Genomic DNA, 14,838 nt, shown 5'->3' on the forward strand with positions numbered 1-14,838 from the left:
CAATCTTGCTGTGCTGTGAAATATAACCAGTCTTCTGGTTGACCTCAGCAAAGCCACCCTCTCCATATTTGTTTACAGGCAGAGAATACATCACTCAACCAGGAAACCATTGAAGAATTCTTGAGCCACTAAGGACCGAACAGAACTTGGAGGCTAAGGGAACTATGATGCAAAACAGCAAGTGTTTTTCTCCATCTTCCCAAACACTTACTTAAGATTATAATAATAACGTCTACCCTAGAAGACTCTTTTAGCCTGGTGGGTTAAGTGGGAACTGACTTTCTCAGGTGAATGATCAGAAACTGAAATGGGGGAATGGATGACAGCAAGGGTGGTGATGCAGCTGACAGGTGCTTTGCTCGTGTTCTGCACGCTGAACAGGCACGCTGTGTGAACCTGAAGAAGGGATCCCATGGGGCAACTCTGGACACTAAAAGCTATTTGTGTTTGGAACTTGGTTATGCTAGAAATAGCATCCATTTATTGGCAGCAGGTTGTCTTTCTTTGGAGATAATGTGAACAACTAAAGAAGGATGCCCAACTCCCAGAAAATAGCATCACTTATTCTCAGCACCAGTTCCAAAGAATTCACACAATTAATTAAGTCAGTGGGTCAGTTATGGTGGTCCATCATCTTGCAAGCATCTTTATTTATTTTAAAGAAAAATGAGAATGACAAGGTATTCTGGATGCTGGTTAGATATCTTTGCATTGCTTCTTCAGCATTTTAAGTTCAAACTTCCATGGTTTGGATCTAACAATAAAAATGCAAAACACGTTCTAAAAGAGACAAAAAGAACAATTATTTAGGGAGCTGTGGAGAAGGCATAATAGTAAAGTGCCTGAATTTGGATCCCCAGAACCTATGCAAAAAAGCCAGGCATGGCTGCACATCTGTAACCAAGCACAGGGTAAACAGAGGCAGGCATATCCTGGGAATCAGTGGCAGCCAGCCCACCAATCAGTGAGCTCATAGAGATAACTTATCTCCAAAGATAAGGTAAAGAATGGTTTTCATGTACATTACACACATGCACACACATGGGTATACACACAGACACACATACACACACACACACACACACACACACAGAGTATGAAAGAAAAGGGGGAAATCCTGTAAGTCCTTACTTCTACTTTCCAGGATTTGACTTAAGAGGACTAAGAGAGTGAATCAACCATACCCACTGCAGTGCATGCATGGTCAACCTTAAACCTTAAGGCAGAGGAGCCAGCTATCCTCACAGAACCTGTTTGAACCAAGAAACTGCTCAGATGTTCAAATATGCCTCCAGCTACAACCCACTTTCGAGTGATCCACAGAGCCCCTCTGCTTTGCCTAGGTCCCAGTGGGTCCTTCCCCATGTAATCAATGAAATGAGGATAACATAGAGCCCTGTGCTTCTCAGAGTAGAAGTAGAAAAACTGTACAGACACCAGCAAAACAGCCTTCAGGTGGAGAACCACAGAGACGCATGAGCTGGCATTGGTCTTGCAGAAGAAATGGGGCTCCAGGCTCACGGCGGTCAACGAGCACTCTGTTTTTCTAGTCTCTCTCCTTAAGATCCACATTAACTTAGAATAAAAATGCAAAGTCTAAATACCTCTATGACATCAATATAAATTTTAATGACAGCCTCACGCAAAAGTGAGAAAGAAATTACATCAGAATATGCATTTTAAAAAGCAAAAATAAAAACTTCAGTTTATATGAAGCTGTATCTAGGTAATCTCGACAAAGATGCTGCCCAAGCTAACTCCTAAGAGAAGGAATTAAGCAATCATCAAGGGTTCCTGAAAGGCATGCCACCACGTTTATCGCTAGCATATTTCATGAGAATGCACTTTTAGAAAACATTTATGTACACTTATACAACACAATTCACTTATACAGCATAAATTGAAACATCAAATGTCTTTGTTTATCAGACACTAACGCTGACTCCACTGTGATGTGTACCTACCTATCTAGGCACAAGGCCTGGTAACACTAGTCATAGCTAAGATGTTCCTCAAGCCTAACGTGAAAGAGCAGAAAACTGAACATAGGGTTATGTGTTGGACATCCAGAGCCATTAGGGCAGCTGCACAGCCTCCAAGGGCTTCCATACAACAGCAGCAGACAAGATGAATTTTCCCTCCCATTCACTGCTTCAAGATTTCAGTGAAGCAGTCATGTCATGCTTTTCAACTGGCTCGCTCCCTCGTAGTGCATGGCACTTGGAGTAAGGTAACTACCAAAATCGCCACTACCCAGGATTAACGGCAGGGTTTATTTATCTCTTCTTTAAGACGGTGGGGCTGCGGAGATGGCTCAGTGGGTAAAATGCTCACTGCTCAAACATGAGACCCTGCATTCACATGTCCAGCACTCATGTAACACTGTATAGCATCACACACCTGGAACCTTAGCACTGTGGGGACAGAGACAGGCTGATCCAGGGGGCTTCCTGGCTAGTCTGTAAACCCAAATGGCAAGTTCCATCTTCAGTGAAAGACTGTGTCCCCAAAAAGTAAAATGAAGAGCAACAGAGGAAGACACCCAATATCAACCTCTGGCGTGCATACACTCATGCACAAACACACACACACACACACACACACACACACACACACACACACGTGTGCGCACACACACCAATAATAATAATTATTATTATTATCTATTATTTATTATATATTTATATAATAAATAATAATTATTATAGATATAATATATTTATAATAATTATTATAAATAAATTTTTATTATGTAATTATATATAAATATATAATTATATATTATTTATTATATAATTATAATATAATTATATAATAAATAAATATGTGATTATTATATAATATATAATTATTTATATATTATATAATAAATATGTGATTATTATATAATATATAATTATTTATATATTATATAATAAATAATAATTATTAAAAATATATTATTATAAATATAATTATTATAATGATTTATTTTTATTATTATTATTATTATAACTGAAATTAAAATTATAGATTTCCTTAGGACCACCTCTTTATGAGGAAGTGGATGAATATAGAATGTTGAATTTATGCTAGTTTGGCTGAGATGTCTGTGGCTTTAGCAAGGACAGGTTCATATGTCAGGACACCCCTGCTGGTATGTTCACATGCCCGTCCTGAAAAAGAGCAGGACAAACTTTCAATCCCTGACTTTGTACCAGAGAAGCCACAAACAGAAGCACCGTCGCTGGCGTCGCTCCAGCTTTATCAGCCGGTCCTCTGTACTACATTTGTGACATGACTGACCCGCTTGTCTGGAACACCCCTGCCAGTACATACCATACCATAGGCTCAGAGTGGGCGCCCAGAAGAAGCCTTCCAGAATGCAAAATAGCAATAGAAAAGGAATTGGTTTGGCTTTAAGCTTACTTTTATGTGTCATGTAGATATCTCTCCTCATGTGCTTATGTTTGTGTGTCTCCCTGTATGTACATGTGTGTGTATGAACATGTGTATATGGATGTGTATATCTTGTAGAATGAGGTAGGATGGTGTCAATGATAGATAATTGAAACATCTCAGGTCTGAGGTCTGACTACCATAGTCTCAAATAGAGCAAAGTTTAAATAAAAAGCTAGCAAATGCATCAGAACTGTGCTCTCAGTATTCTCTATCACATAGGAGAGACCAGGGCCATTTCTTTTATGTCAGCCACATACCTTTTTCATTTTAGGATCATGCTGAAACAAGCAGTTTTCGTTGTCCCCTAAAGTTTTCTTGCACATTGTTCGGGCAATTTTTACTTCAACATAGTACTCCAGACTGTCTGTAAGCTTTAAACGAGTCATGTAAGTTAAATCTCATACAAGAAAACAGCGCCAAGTACTCCCTCTGATATGTCGATATGCCATTGGCTACTTAGGGCTAGAATATCTTTCTGCTCTTCCTCAACTACATCTCCTGGCAGAAGTTTTGAGATTATCTGAGAGAACTCTTACCTTGACCTATGTCTCACTCTTCTCTCACAATTGCTTTATTTTTATTTATTGTTGTGTATATGCATATGTCTATATGGTAGATGTATGCATTCATGTGGGTTGGTGCATATGTGCATGTGAGTGCCTGTGTGAGCACACCTTGAGAGGCCACAGGTCGAGGTTGACCTCACTCTCACTGAACCTGCAGCTCATTTGCTTTGCTAAGCTAGCTAGCAAAAGAAGTTCAGGGCTCTGCTTATCTCTCTCTGTCCCAAGTGCTGGGGTTGCAGACTTGCATGAATATTTGAGTAGATGCTGTAGATCAAACTCAGGTCCTCATGTGTGTGCAGGAACCACTTTGCTGAACCATCTCCCTCTCCCCTCGGTTGTTTTTTGTTTTCAAAGCAACAATAATATCCATTGCAAGAAGCAAGGAAATTATAAACAAAGAGTATTTTCCAGTGAAAACTAACCATTTATTTATTGCAACTTGTGATTAGGTCATCTGTAAGAAAATAGATACTTAATTTTTTTGAGGGTTTAGAGACTGTGCATTCACAGATTAAGGATCACATATCTAGCAGGAGTCTTCTTACTACATCCTATCATAGCGAAGGGTGGAAGGACAAGAGAGAGCACAAGAAAAAAAAAAGACAGGAGATGGATTGTTTAGCCTCATGCCCTTTAAACACAAATCAGTGTCCAATGTAAGTACCAGCGAGCTTAGCAAAATCAATGAGGTCCAGCTTTGGGGAGAGTGAGCCAAGAAAACAGCAGCGTGACCTGTGGCCTCCCAGTGAACACACACACAAGCACCCACATGCACATAATGTACCTGCACATATGAATATAGACATATTCCATATATCTGCATGCACACAATAATAACAACAACAATAATTGTCAATAAATAAAGGTAAAACAACTATGAGCGAGAAGTAAGGTAGGTACCAAAGGTAAGAATTCTCCTTGTAGCATAAAATCCTCCCCTTAGGGCCACATCTCCACACCCTCACATAAGGGATTAAATTTCCGAAGCGTTTTTTTAGGAGGATACATTGAAATGACAGCACATGTTTTTCTCAGAGGCAACTATGAGAAAGCGAGGAACTGATAGATCAAGGGAAAGAATAGAGAATTCGGCCATTGTTGGGGGCACAGCAGTCCCTGTACTCACAGAGAAGCACTAAAAGAACCAGGAATGTCAGTCATGCAGAGGTGTCTCCTCAATGGAGAAGATAGAAATCAAATGCCTGCATTCCATCCAGAAAGTGAGATTTTTTTAATGACCCGGTGACTTTTTGCTATCTGTGGAGGCAGACCTCACCCATGTTTTACTTTAGAGGAAGACCTCACCCAAATTCCTCAGAATGACTATTCCAGACTCTTCCCTCCCTAGTCCTTAGAAGACATGTCTCATGTACTTTATGGCCTGCTGACCTCTAGGTTATTGATCAGAGGCCACACTAAATTCTAGACCTTTTAGCTATAGAACCCATCCTCATGACCATATGTACTTTCTACAAAAGTTTATGTAGTCACATCCTAAGTTTTATTGTCTACCTGGAATTGGACTGATTGCTGCCTGGGAACCTTTCCCCAAACTGTGCTGCACTTTAAACGTGCTGACAGCCAACTTCCTGACATTAGACTCCCCAAAGTCTGATACAGTTTAATGAAGACAATCTACACAGAGTTTTCATTCTTATCCCTTCACAGGTTCACTTCCCTGACTTGATGCCTGCAAAGACCTCTTCATACAATGATTTTGACCACTTCTGAAAGTCTAGCCTCTGCTATACCCAGCTTTCAAAAACGTTGGAGTCTTTTTATGAGGAGGGTTCTGGTAATTGCCTCTTATTTTTTTAAATGTAGACGTTATACCTAGTGCTTGGTCGATAAATAAATAAATAAATCCACACTCGGTGAAAGAGGACTTCTTAAGCAAGACAAAAAAATCCAAACAGCATACAGAAAGAAAAAAGCTAAATGCTATATTGCTATGTTTTCAAAGCTCAAAAGACCCTATAAGCAAAATAAAACTACAAACACTGAATGGCAACTATAGCCATATATATATATATATATATATATACAATGTGATTTATATATGTGTATATGTACATTTGTTTGCTTAATTCACGAGTAACAAATGTACCAACTAATCAATACAATACAAATAATTCATAAGAAGGAAGAACGCATAGAAGAAAATACATTCTCCTTAAACTAGAAAACACATTTTTTCATGGTACTAGGAAATACAAAGGATATATTTTCACATCCATCAAACAAACAAACATCTAAAAGATAAGAGAGTTCCAATATTGGTACGATGCCAACCTACATACCAGAAGCGTTGGCACAAGCCTAAATCTATTTAGTTCACAGCCTAACTGAGGCCCTGTGTTCAATGTGCAGCACCACAAATAAAACTTTAAAAATACATTTAGTAGCATTCAGAGGCAATTTGCCATTATCTTATAGGTATACTTTCTAAATAAGTAATCCAGATTCAGAGTATTGGCCATGCTGGATGTGATGCCATGTTCATTGTTCTACTTTTTCTGTTGACATGCCTGCTGATCTGCTAGGATATAAGCAAAATAGCCATGGTACTTCAGTTTCCAAGTATGATGCAAACATATATAGAGATGGAAATAGAAAGAGATAGATGATATGCAGAGATAGATACAGACATAGACATAGATATAGATACTATTATATGGATTCTCATGACACTTTGAGTGCCAAAGTAAACAAAGTAGAAAGTATGATTTTATGAATACAAAATTCATTTTATTGAACCAGTGAGATGCCTTAGTGGGTAAAACCACCTAGTACCAAGCTGGAAAACCTGAGTTTGATTCCTAGAAACCACATGGTGGAATAAAGACTGGCTCCAACGATTGTTCTTTTTCCCTTCCCCATATCTCACAAAGAAAGAAAGAAAGAAAGAAAGAAAGAAAGAAAGAAAGAAAGAAAGAAAGAAAGAAAGAAAGAAAGAAAATTTGAATCTTTCCACAGTGTATGTACATGGAAAAAAAATCTGGAAGGAGGGAGAAAGCTATTTTTGTGGTACTCTCAGAAGTAACCAACCAGATTGGAAATTCAAGAAACGGTTTCCTCTCATTTTTATTGTGTGTATGTGCTCATGTATATGTGTGTAAGTGTGGGTACTCATGTGTGGTTATGCATGTGAAATCTAAGATGACATCAGGCATCTTCCTCAATTCCACTCTATCCTTTTTCTAATTTAATTATTTTTATTTTTATTAATTACAGTTTATTCACTTTGAATCCCTCCTGTACCTCCCCCCTTCTTCCCTCTCAATCCCACCCTCCCTCTTCCTCACCCATGTCCCTCTCCCATTCCACCTGAAAAGGGAGGTCCTCCTCCCCCTTCCCTCTGACCCTAGTCTATCAGATCTCATCAGGAGTGGCTGAATTGTCTTCTTCTGTGCCCTGGTAAGGCTGCTCCCCCCTCTGGGGGAGGTGATCAAAGAGCAGGCCAATCAGTTCATGTCAGAGACAGTCCCTGCCCCCATTACTATGGAGGCCTCTTGGATACTGAACTGCCATAGGCTACCAGCTGTGCAGGGGTTCTAGGCCATCTCCATGAGTGGTCCTTGGCTGGAGTATCAGTTTCAGGAAAGACTCCTGTGCCCAGAATTTTAGGATCTGTCACTGTCCTTGTGGAGCTCCTGTCCCTTCCAGGTCTTAGAGTCTCCCACTTCTTTCATAAGATTCCCTGCACTCTGCCCAAAATTTGGCTATAAGTCTCAACACCTGCCTCAATACCCTGCAGGGCAGAGTCTTTTCAGAGGCCCTCTGTGGTAGGCTCCTGTCCTATTCCCTGTTTACTCCCTCCTCCAATGTCTATCCTCTTTGCCTTTCTGAATGGTGATTGAACATCTTAGCCAGAGTCCTTCTTCCTGATTAGCTTCCTGATTAGGTGTATATATTTTAGTATGTTTATTCTATATTATAGGTCTAGTATCTCTAGATCAATACTGGCTAAGCCAGACAGACTCAGCGATCCTTCTTTGCGTCCTCTGTGGTAGGATTAGAAGCACTGCCACACCTAGCTTTTCTAAAATGAATGCTGGGCTCAAACTCAGATCCTTATACTTGCACCACATCACTTTACTAACTGAAGCACCTCACAAGCCAGGCTTTCGTTGTAACACAACTACCAGTCAGACTTCTAAAACTTTTATATATATTAAGTTAGATCAAGTTCCTCAGCCTCAGTCATGCAGAAATCTTGCAGCTGGGCCTTTCTTTGTCTGGTACACTCTCTAACCATCAAACAGACAAACATCAAACATCTGGTTGGTTGTTTTAAGATAGTGGGTATCTTAAGCCTTAACTTAATAGGTAACAAAAGTAGCACTTCCATTCATGACAACTACAAATGCCCCAAGGCATTATCAAAAATCTCATGAATGTGAAAGCCATCCTTAGTTGAGAACCAAAACTGTGCAAAGGATGCCCACCTTCAAGCAAAAGATGCCCACCTTCAAGAAAACCACTTTTTTAAAATACTGTAAGTAGAAAATGTGTGATAAATTAAGTCTCACAAATGCAATATAGTACCCCAAACAATTGCCTTTCCATTATCATGGGATCACTCTGAGCTGTGGCAATACCACAAGAAAATATGATACCACATACTGGTAACCCAAGGAAGTATCCAAATTTGAAATTCCAAAGCAAGTTTTCTATTGAACATATATTGTTTTCAAACTACAAGATATAGTAAGTGAAGTCATTATAAACTGAAGAGCACCTGTGTGCTTCTAAGTTAAAATAAATGTAAGCAATGTCAATTCTCTTAGCCACCAACCAATCATGAGCCTAATGTATATTCCTAATTGCTCAGCAAATGGGAAACAAAGGGGTTCTTGTGTACTGAGGAAGTCCCTTGCTGTTTTTCCAGACTCTTTTCTCTTACTTTGGACTGTTTATGTACTTCTCTTTTCCCTTTTGCTGAACTAGCTCTCAATATCCAGTAGTTGCATTCCCCATCCAGTCACTCAGACTCATACTGATTAAAATCACAAGGATCTTATGTCTTGACTTTCCTACCTACCAACTATGCAGCACCCTAAACATTTCCTGCCTCAATTTCCTCTCCATAACACATAAGAAGAGTTCCTACCTAGGAGCTGTGAAAGCTGAATGAGTGAGCCATGGAAAACAAGACCAGCTGATAGACCAACCAACAGGAAGTAAACACTCTCTCTAGTTGAGCCACAGTAGTTCAAAGCTTGTGAACACCAGCACTCAATACTGCACAAAACCTATAGCTGCCCCTTCTGAACTCTGACCTACATTCAAGAGTTTGTATTTATTTTTAGTTCATGTATGTATGTATGTTTAGTGTTTAGCCTGTATGTGCATATGTGCACTACAGTACATGCCTGGGGACCACAGAAGCCAGAAAGGGATGTCAGATCCCTTATAACTAGGGTTACAAAGAGCTGCAAGCCACCATCTGGGTGATGGTAACCAAACCTGGGTTATCTGCAAGAGCAGCAAGTACTCTGAAACACAGACACATCCCTCCAGCCCCTGGCCTACACTTTTAATGTTACCATAACCATTCTAATTGACATTTTATGTTTCTTATCCATCTCATGCTAATGAATAGGGAATATAATTAATCTTCACTTCTAAAGTGAAATGGTATATTGCATATAGAAGCATCCTTTGGCCTTGTTTCCACTCCTATGTAATCCCTTGACACTAGTCTCTGCCCTCAACAGACGAGTAGGGGATAAAGGAGCAAGGAGCAGACGCTGCACCCACCTGCTCTTGAGATTTTAGGATGTCCACTACCCTGAAGCTGTACTGGTCCCTGCTGGCCTTGTTATACTCTTTCATGGCATACCAGACTGCTTGCTGCACATAGACATAGTTTTTGGGGATGTCTTCGAATGGTCTCACAATCTTAGGTGAACCCCAGGCTTGGACTCTTCTAGACACAAGGCCCATTGTGAGCACCAGGAACAGCAGGGCCTGTAAGAATCTGGCCATGGTGTCTCATTTAAGGAAACACATATCAAGTTCCTCTTCCTTTCCAGAGCTGGTGTGAGTGTAGCTGGCAAGGCTCCTGCTGCCACTGCAGGTCAACGGATCTTTTCACCTCCACTCCTGACAGTGCTGTAGTTTAAAAGGAAGAGATTTATTTTGACACCCTTATGATACTGTACTTTAACGAGAAATACATAATTGATTATCACCCCCATTTCTGGTATTAGAACCCTAAGTATTCCCAAGTGAATACAGAAGAAGGAAGCATATACATATTCTATGGCAAACCTTCTCAGCTATGCTCAAGTTTGCTCTAGGTGGGCTTTGTGGTAACAAAAATATGAAATTCATTCCCAGAATCACTGAAAAGGTTGGACCTTTCAATTCACTCTGGACCTTTAGGAGATCATATAGAGAGAGGTTCCTGTGTGATGGAACCTCTGTGGCATGTCTCAGAGGGATAAGAGAGTTTCCAGATTGGCGAAGACATGGGGGTTTGGTGTAGATGAAATGAAACCCCAAGAACCAGCTTTTCTTGCTGCGCATAACTCTTCATCAAGCTGCTCATCTGTTCTCTAATAACTGTCCATTCCAAGGCACAGATGGAAACTTGATTGTAATTAGAATAGAATTAAGGTGTGAAATCTTTACCAGATAAATAGGTCATGGTTTCCTCATCACCTTTGAATGGATCAATACACATTGCTGGAGCAGCCTACTGTTTTCAGGAGTGACTTTGTACCTTTTTTGTCACTTGAATTCTCCACTATGTTATGATACAGGGCAGAGGCCCCCACCAGACATGGCTCCTCAGTTGTGTACGTAGAACTACAACCCTCCGATGCACATTATCTCTATTCTTTTCAATTTATTATATTCACATCAGCACAACAGAAAATGGAATAAGATGTCAAAGCAGGCAGAGGTTGTGGAGACCTTCCTTTTGTTCAAGTTTAAAGAAGGTGTGATCTACTCCAGGGACCTTCCGCTTGTGGTTAATATCTAAAGTGGGAGTCTTGTGAAAGCAGCTCAAACCTCTGCTGCCTCAGGCTGGTGCCAGGTTACATGGAAATCTAACTGAATCCATTTGATGCCTAGAGGTAATTAGAACATTGCTTGGAGAACCCACACATGTGGTTCCAGGGGTATTTTGTGAATTAAAACAATGTCTTCTCACTATCTGGATGCTTATCGGGCCCTGTGCCTCTTATGTCACTCACGCACAGCCATCTTTCCTAAAGACTGTATACTGACTGGCCCCTTTTCAAAGGAGGAAAATGAGCTTATTAAGAAGCCAATAAAAAGTATAAAGCTACTTAATGGAGACTTTCAGGCCTAACCACTACTGGCCCCACCTGTTAACCTACCCCATGTATGCACACATTAAATCACATCCTGAATACACATTTGCTTTGGATGATATCCAATTTGACCAGACAAGATAGACTGAGTTAAAATTTCTAAGATCTGGGAAAACTAGTTAAAACATGTGAAGTGGGGGTTGGGGATTTAGCTCAGTGGTAGAGTGCTTGCCTAGCAAGTGCAAGGCCCTGGGTTCGGTCCTCAGCTCTGGGGGAAAAAAAAAAAACAAAACATGTGAAGTATAGACAGTGAGTGAATGAATAGCTTAAGAGACTCTTCTGAATTTTTAAGAAGTAGAGTGACTACATTTAAGTTGGACATAGAATTTAATGACAAAACTAGGAGATACCCAACATACATTAGGCATTGGCGATGAATGTGATATACATAACCGAAGTATTCCTGGGGTCTTAGTTTGTCCATCCTCTGCTAACACCATTCTTGCCCCATATATCCTCTACATAGGTAATGTCAATCAAATCATGCAGTAGGTTCTTCCAAACAGACAACTGCGCCAGGCAGATGCAGTTGAATCCATCCTATAAGTGAATGATCAAGGGTACCCTACTACCTCACACTGACTTGAGTTATCCACAGTGAACTATAGTCCAAAGATATTAAATGTAAAAATCCCAGAAGTAATCAAGCCGTAAATTTGAAATAATTCAATTGTGGAACACTGTAGTTGCTCTATTTTATTGGTCCCTATTGTTTATCTTTGCACAACATTTATGAATTAAATTTTATCATGGTATGTCTATATAGAAAAGGGCACAGTATGTATGACATTGATACTACTCACAATTCAGGCATCCACTGTGGAGGAAAAAAAAAAACCAAAAAACAAAATGTCCACATGTTTTGTAACCACATCACAACTACTTCCCGACCCCTCATCAGCTGGAGCATAATTCCTAATGACCTACAGCATCTGACATGGATAACTGATCTTGAGAAAGACAACTTGTGCTGTAATTTTTATTACTTAAGATAATGAGGTGTACATCTATTTATGTATATTTGAACTTCACACAAATGGGCCATAAGACAAGTTACTGTCCCTCAACTACCATAAAATTTCTGCAACCTATCAGCCATTCATTCAACTTCCTCTCTGTGATTTTATCTGCTACCTGATTATAGCATATTTCATTAAATTTTCTTTCTGTTTGTGTTCTTGTTAAGTTTCTTTTTTAATTTTTTTCTTAATTTATTATTTATTACAGTTTATTCACTTTGTATCCCAGCTGTAGCCTCCTTCCTCATTGCCTCCCAATCCCACCCCCTCCCTCCCTCTTCTCATCCCATGCCCCTCCCCCAGTCCACTGATAGGGGAGGTCCTCTTCCCCTTCCACCTGACCCTAGCCTATCAGGTCTCATCAGGACTGGCTGCATTGTCCTCCTCTGTGGCCTGGTAAGGCTGCTCCCCCATCAGGGGGAGGTGGTCAAAGAGCCAGCCACTGAGTTCATGTCCAAGACATCCACTGTTCCCCTTACCATGGAACCCACTTGCAGACTGAGCTGCCAAAGGCTAGATCTGTGCAGGGGTTCTAGGTTATCTCCTTGCATGGTCCTGGGCTGGAGTAACAGTCTCAGAAAAAAACCCTGGGCCCAGATTTTTTTTTTGTTTCTTTTACTAACTTCTACTGGCTTTGACTACTCCATCTTGAATAGCACTGACTAGTCATTTTAGAATATTTTCCCCATAAGTAAACAAAACTAGTTTATTGACACACCATTTGCTCAAATCTCTGCTGTGGTCCCATAAACTTACAATCAGAATAGAATTGATGCAGCAGGAGGCACAAGATATGACCCCATGTTCCAGGCAACATGGCTTCACCACCTCTACCCACTTATCCCATGTCTTAAGCATGCTAACCTGCCCCATTAATCACCTTGCTTCTTATTTTGGTGTGTTGAAGGCTAATCTAAACTGACTGTTCAGTAAGTGTTTTTTTTTAATCTCTAGATTACCTTCCTGGTCCTTAACAACCACCCTGAACACTCTACTCTGTACCATGTCTAAACCAAGTTCCCAGCCATGTTGCTGGTTTCTGGGCCTTAAAGTGGCTGCTTTATCCCACAGGAAGTACCTTTGTCTGCAGTGAACATTAAGATTAAATGGTCTGTTGCCTCAGGTTTCTCTTTGCCACCAGCATACTCAGGTGATACTCCTGCTCCAGGTTAGGCATCTGTTGGGGTTTAAGCCCCAAGTGCTTCTGGCCTCTGACTCTACTCTCCTACTAGGTGGTCATACCTGTATCCCCTTTGTGAGGTAAGTTAACCCCTCTGATGCTCCTCTAGTCAAGATACCTCACACAGGTCCCATCATCTTTTTTCTCCATTGCTCTTATGTTGTGTAACACTATGCCAGGGAGATATGAAAATATATATATATATATACCATTTCAGATAGGAAACCAAAAGGAGACTAAAGTAAAAAACACTACCAAAGGCCAACTTGGTGAGGCAACAAATTTTATTGGGGTTCCTTGCAGAAATATAGGTGAGGGCTTACTCATAAGAGTAAAAGTAACTCAAAGACAGCTGTATAGATTTATATTGGTCTTTTTGATAATGGCTATCCTAAAAGATAGATATGAAGCAAATTATAAGGCCTTGATAAATATGTGCCAGGAGTTTTTAGTTTCTATAATGAAGAGCTATTATTGAGTGACCTAAAAGATCCATTCTTCCTGACTAGCTTTTCTGAAGAAGCTATCCACTCTTCCAGAGTTGAAAAATAGTCAATAATCATATCCAGTTGTGAACCCTGCAAGTTGAGGTAATGACTGGCCTGGAAAGGTATGCCTGGTGCAATAGAGGCACAAATGTTAAGGAGTAAATAATGGTTTGAGTTTGGCAAGAATGATTGGAATTGAGCCTTGGGAATATTGTATTTTGGAGGAGGAAGTGAGGTCAGCCAGGGTATACACAGACAAAAGGAATAAGTGTATACCATCACACATGAATAAAAATTGGAAATCCTACCACACCTCTGGGCTTCTCATACTGAACCATATGATTTTGGTTTTTAATGTTTTTAGATCACATGATTGGCAAAGCCTGATTGATCATAGAGAGGGAACATAAAGGACAAACAGGAACAATGTTGACAAAGACTGGGCTGCCTTTTATCTTTAAAAAAATTGTGCCACGTGGGGCTTTTGGGAGTTGCTGAACCAAAGAGGAGATTTAATTAAAATTTCAGACCTGGGTGTGGTAGATCACACATTGTAATTCCAGCACTTGGGAGGCTTAGGCAAGAGGGTCTGCCTGGGCTGATTGTCAAGGACAAGTAGGATGAACACAAATTCTAGGCTGCTGTCCTATTGTACATTCCATTAGCACTTAGGAATATCAGAAATTATTACGTAGCTGCTCACTAGCATATTACCTGCCCTCCCCCGTCATATAAGAATGGCTATACCTGATGGCTCAGTAGTGCTCCATAATCGAATACTAGCCCCTGTTCTGA

General features: G+C 40.2%; 1 protein-coding gene across 1 annotated transcript; it reads right to left on the reverse strand.

Moving 5' to 3' along the window:
- Positions 1-620: 620 nt before the first annotated feature.
- LOC110560588 (cystatin-13) lies at positions 621-13,581 on the reverse strand. Its single transcript, XM_021656583.2, has 4 exons — positions 13,454-13,581; positions 9,771-10,124; positions 3,699-3,812; positions 621-780 (listed from the first exon to the last, which is right to left on the reverse strand). Exons 2-4 carry the CDS (start codon positions 9,996-9,998, stop codon positions 697-699), a joined length of 426 nt encoding a protein of 141 aa, XP_021512258.1. The 5' UTR covers positions 9,999-10,124; positions 13,454-13,581; the 3' UTR covers positions 621-696.
- Positions 13,582-14,838: the final 1,257 nt, after the last annotated feature.

The sequence above is a fragment of the Meriones unguiculatus genome, chromosome 4 (genome assembly GCF_030254825.1).
Source record: "Meriones unguiculatus strain TT.TT164.6M chromosome 4, Bangor_MerUng_6.1, whole genome shotgun sequence".
NCBI classification, from domain to species: Eukaryota; Metazoa; Chordata; class Mammalia; order Rodentia; family Muridae; genus Meriones; species Meriones unguiculatus.

What these genes read in the sequence shown, in the direction of transcription:
- LOC110560588 (XM_021656583.2), bottom strand. Translation starts at nt 9,998, where the DNA reads ATGGCCAGATTCTTACAGGCCCTGCTGTTCCTGGTGCTCACAATGGGC. An exon ending in TCCTAAAATCTCAAGAGCAG is followed by an intron (nt 3,813 to 9,770) that starts GTGGGTGCAGCG and finishes ACTCGTTTAAAG; the next exon opens with CTTACAGACAGTCTGGAGTA. An exon ending in ATGATCCTAAAATGAAAAAG is followed by an intron (nt 781 to 3,698) that starts GTATGTGGCTGA and finishes TGTCTCTTTTAG; the next exon opens with AACGTGTTTTGCATTTTTAT.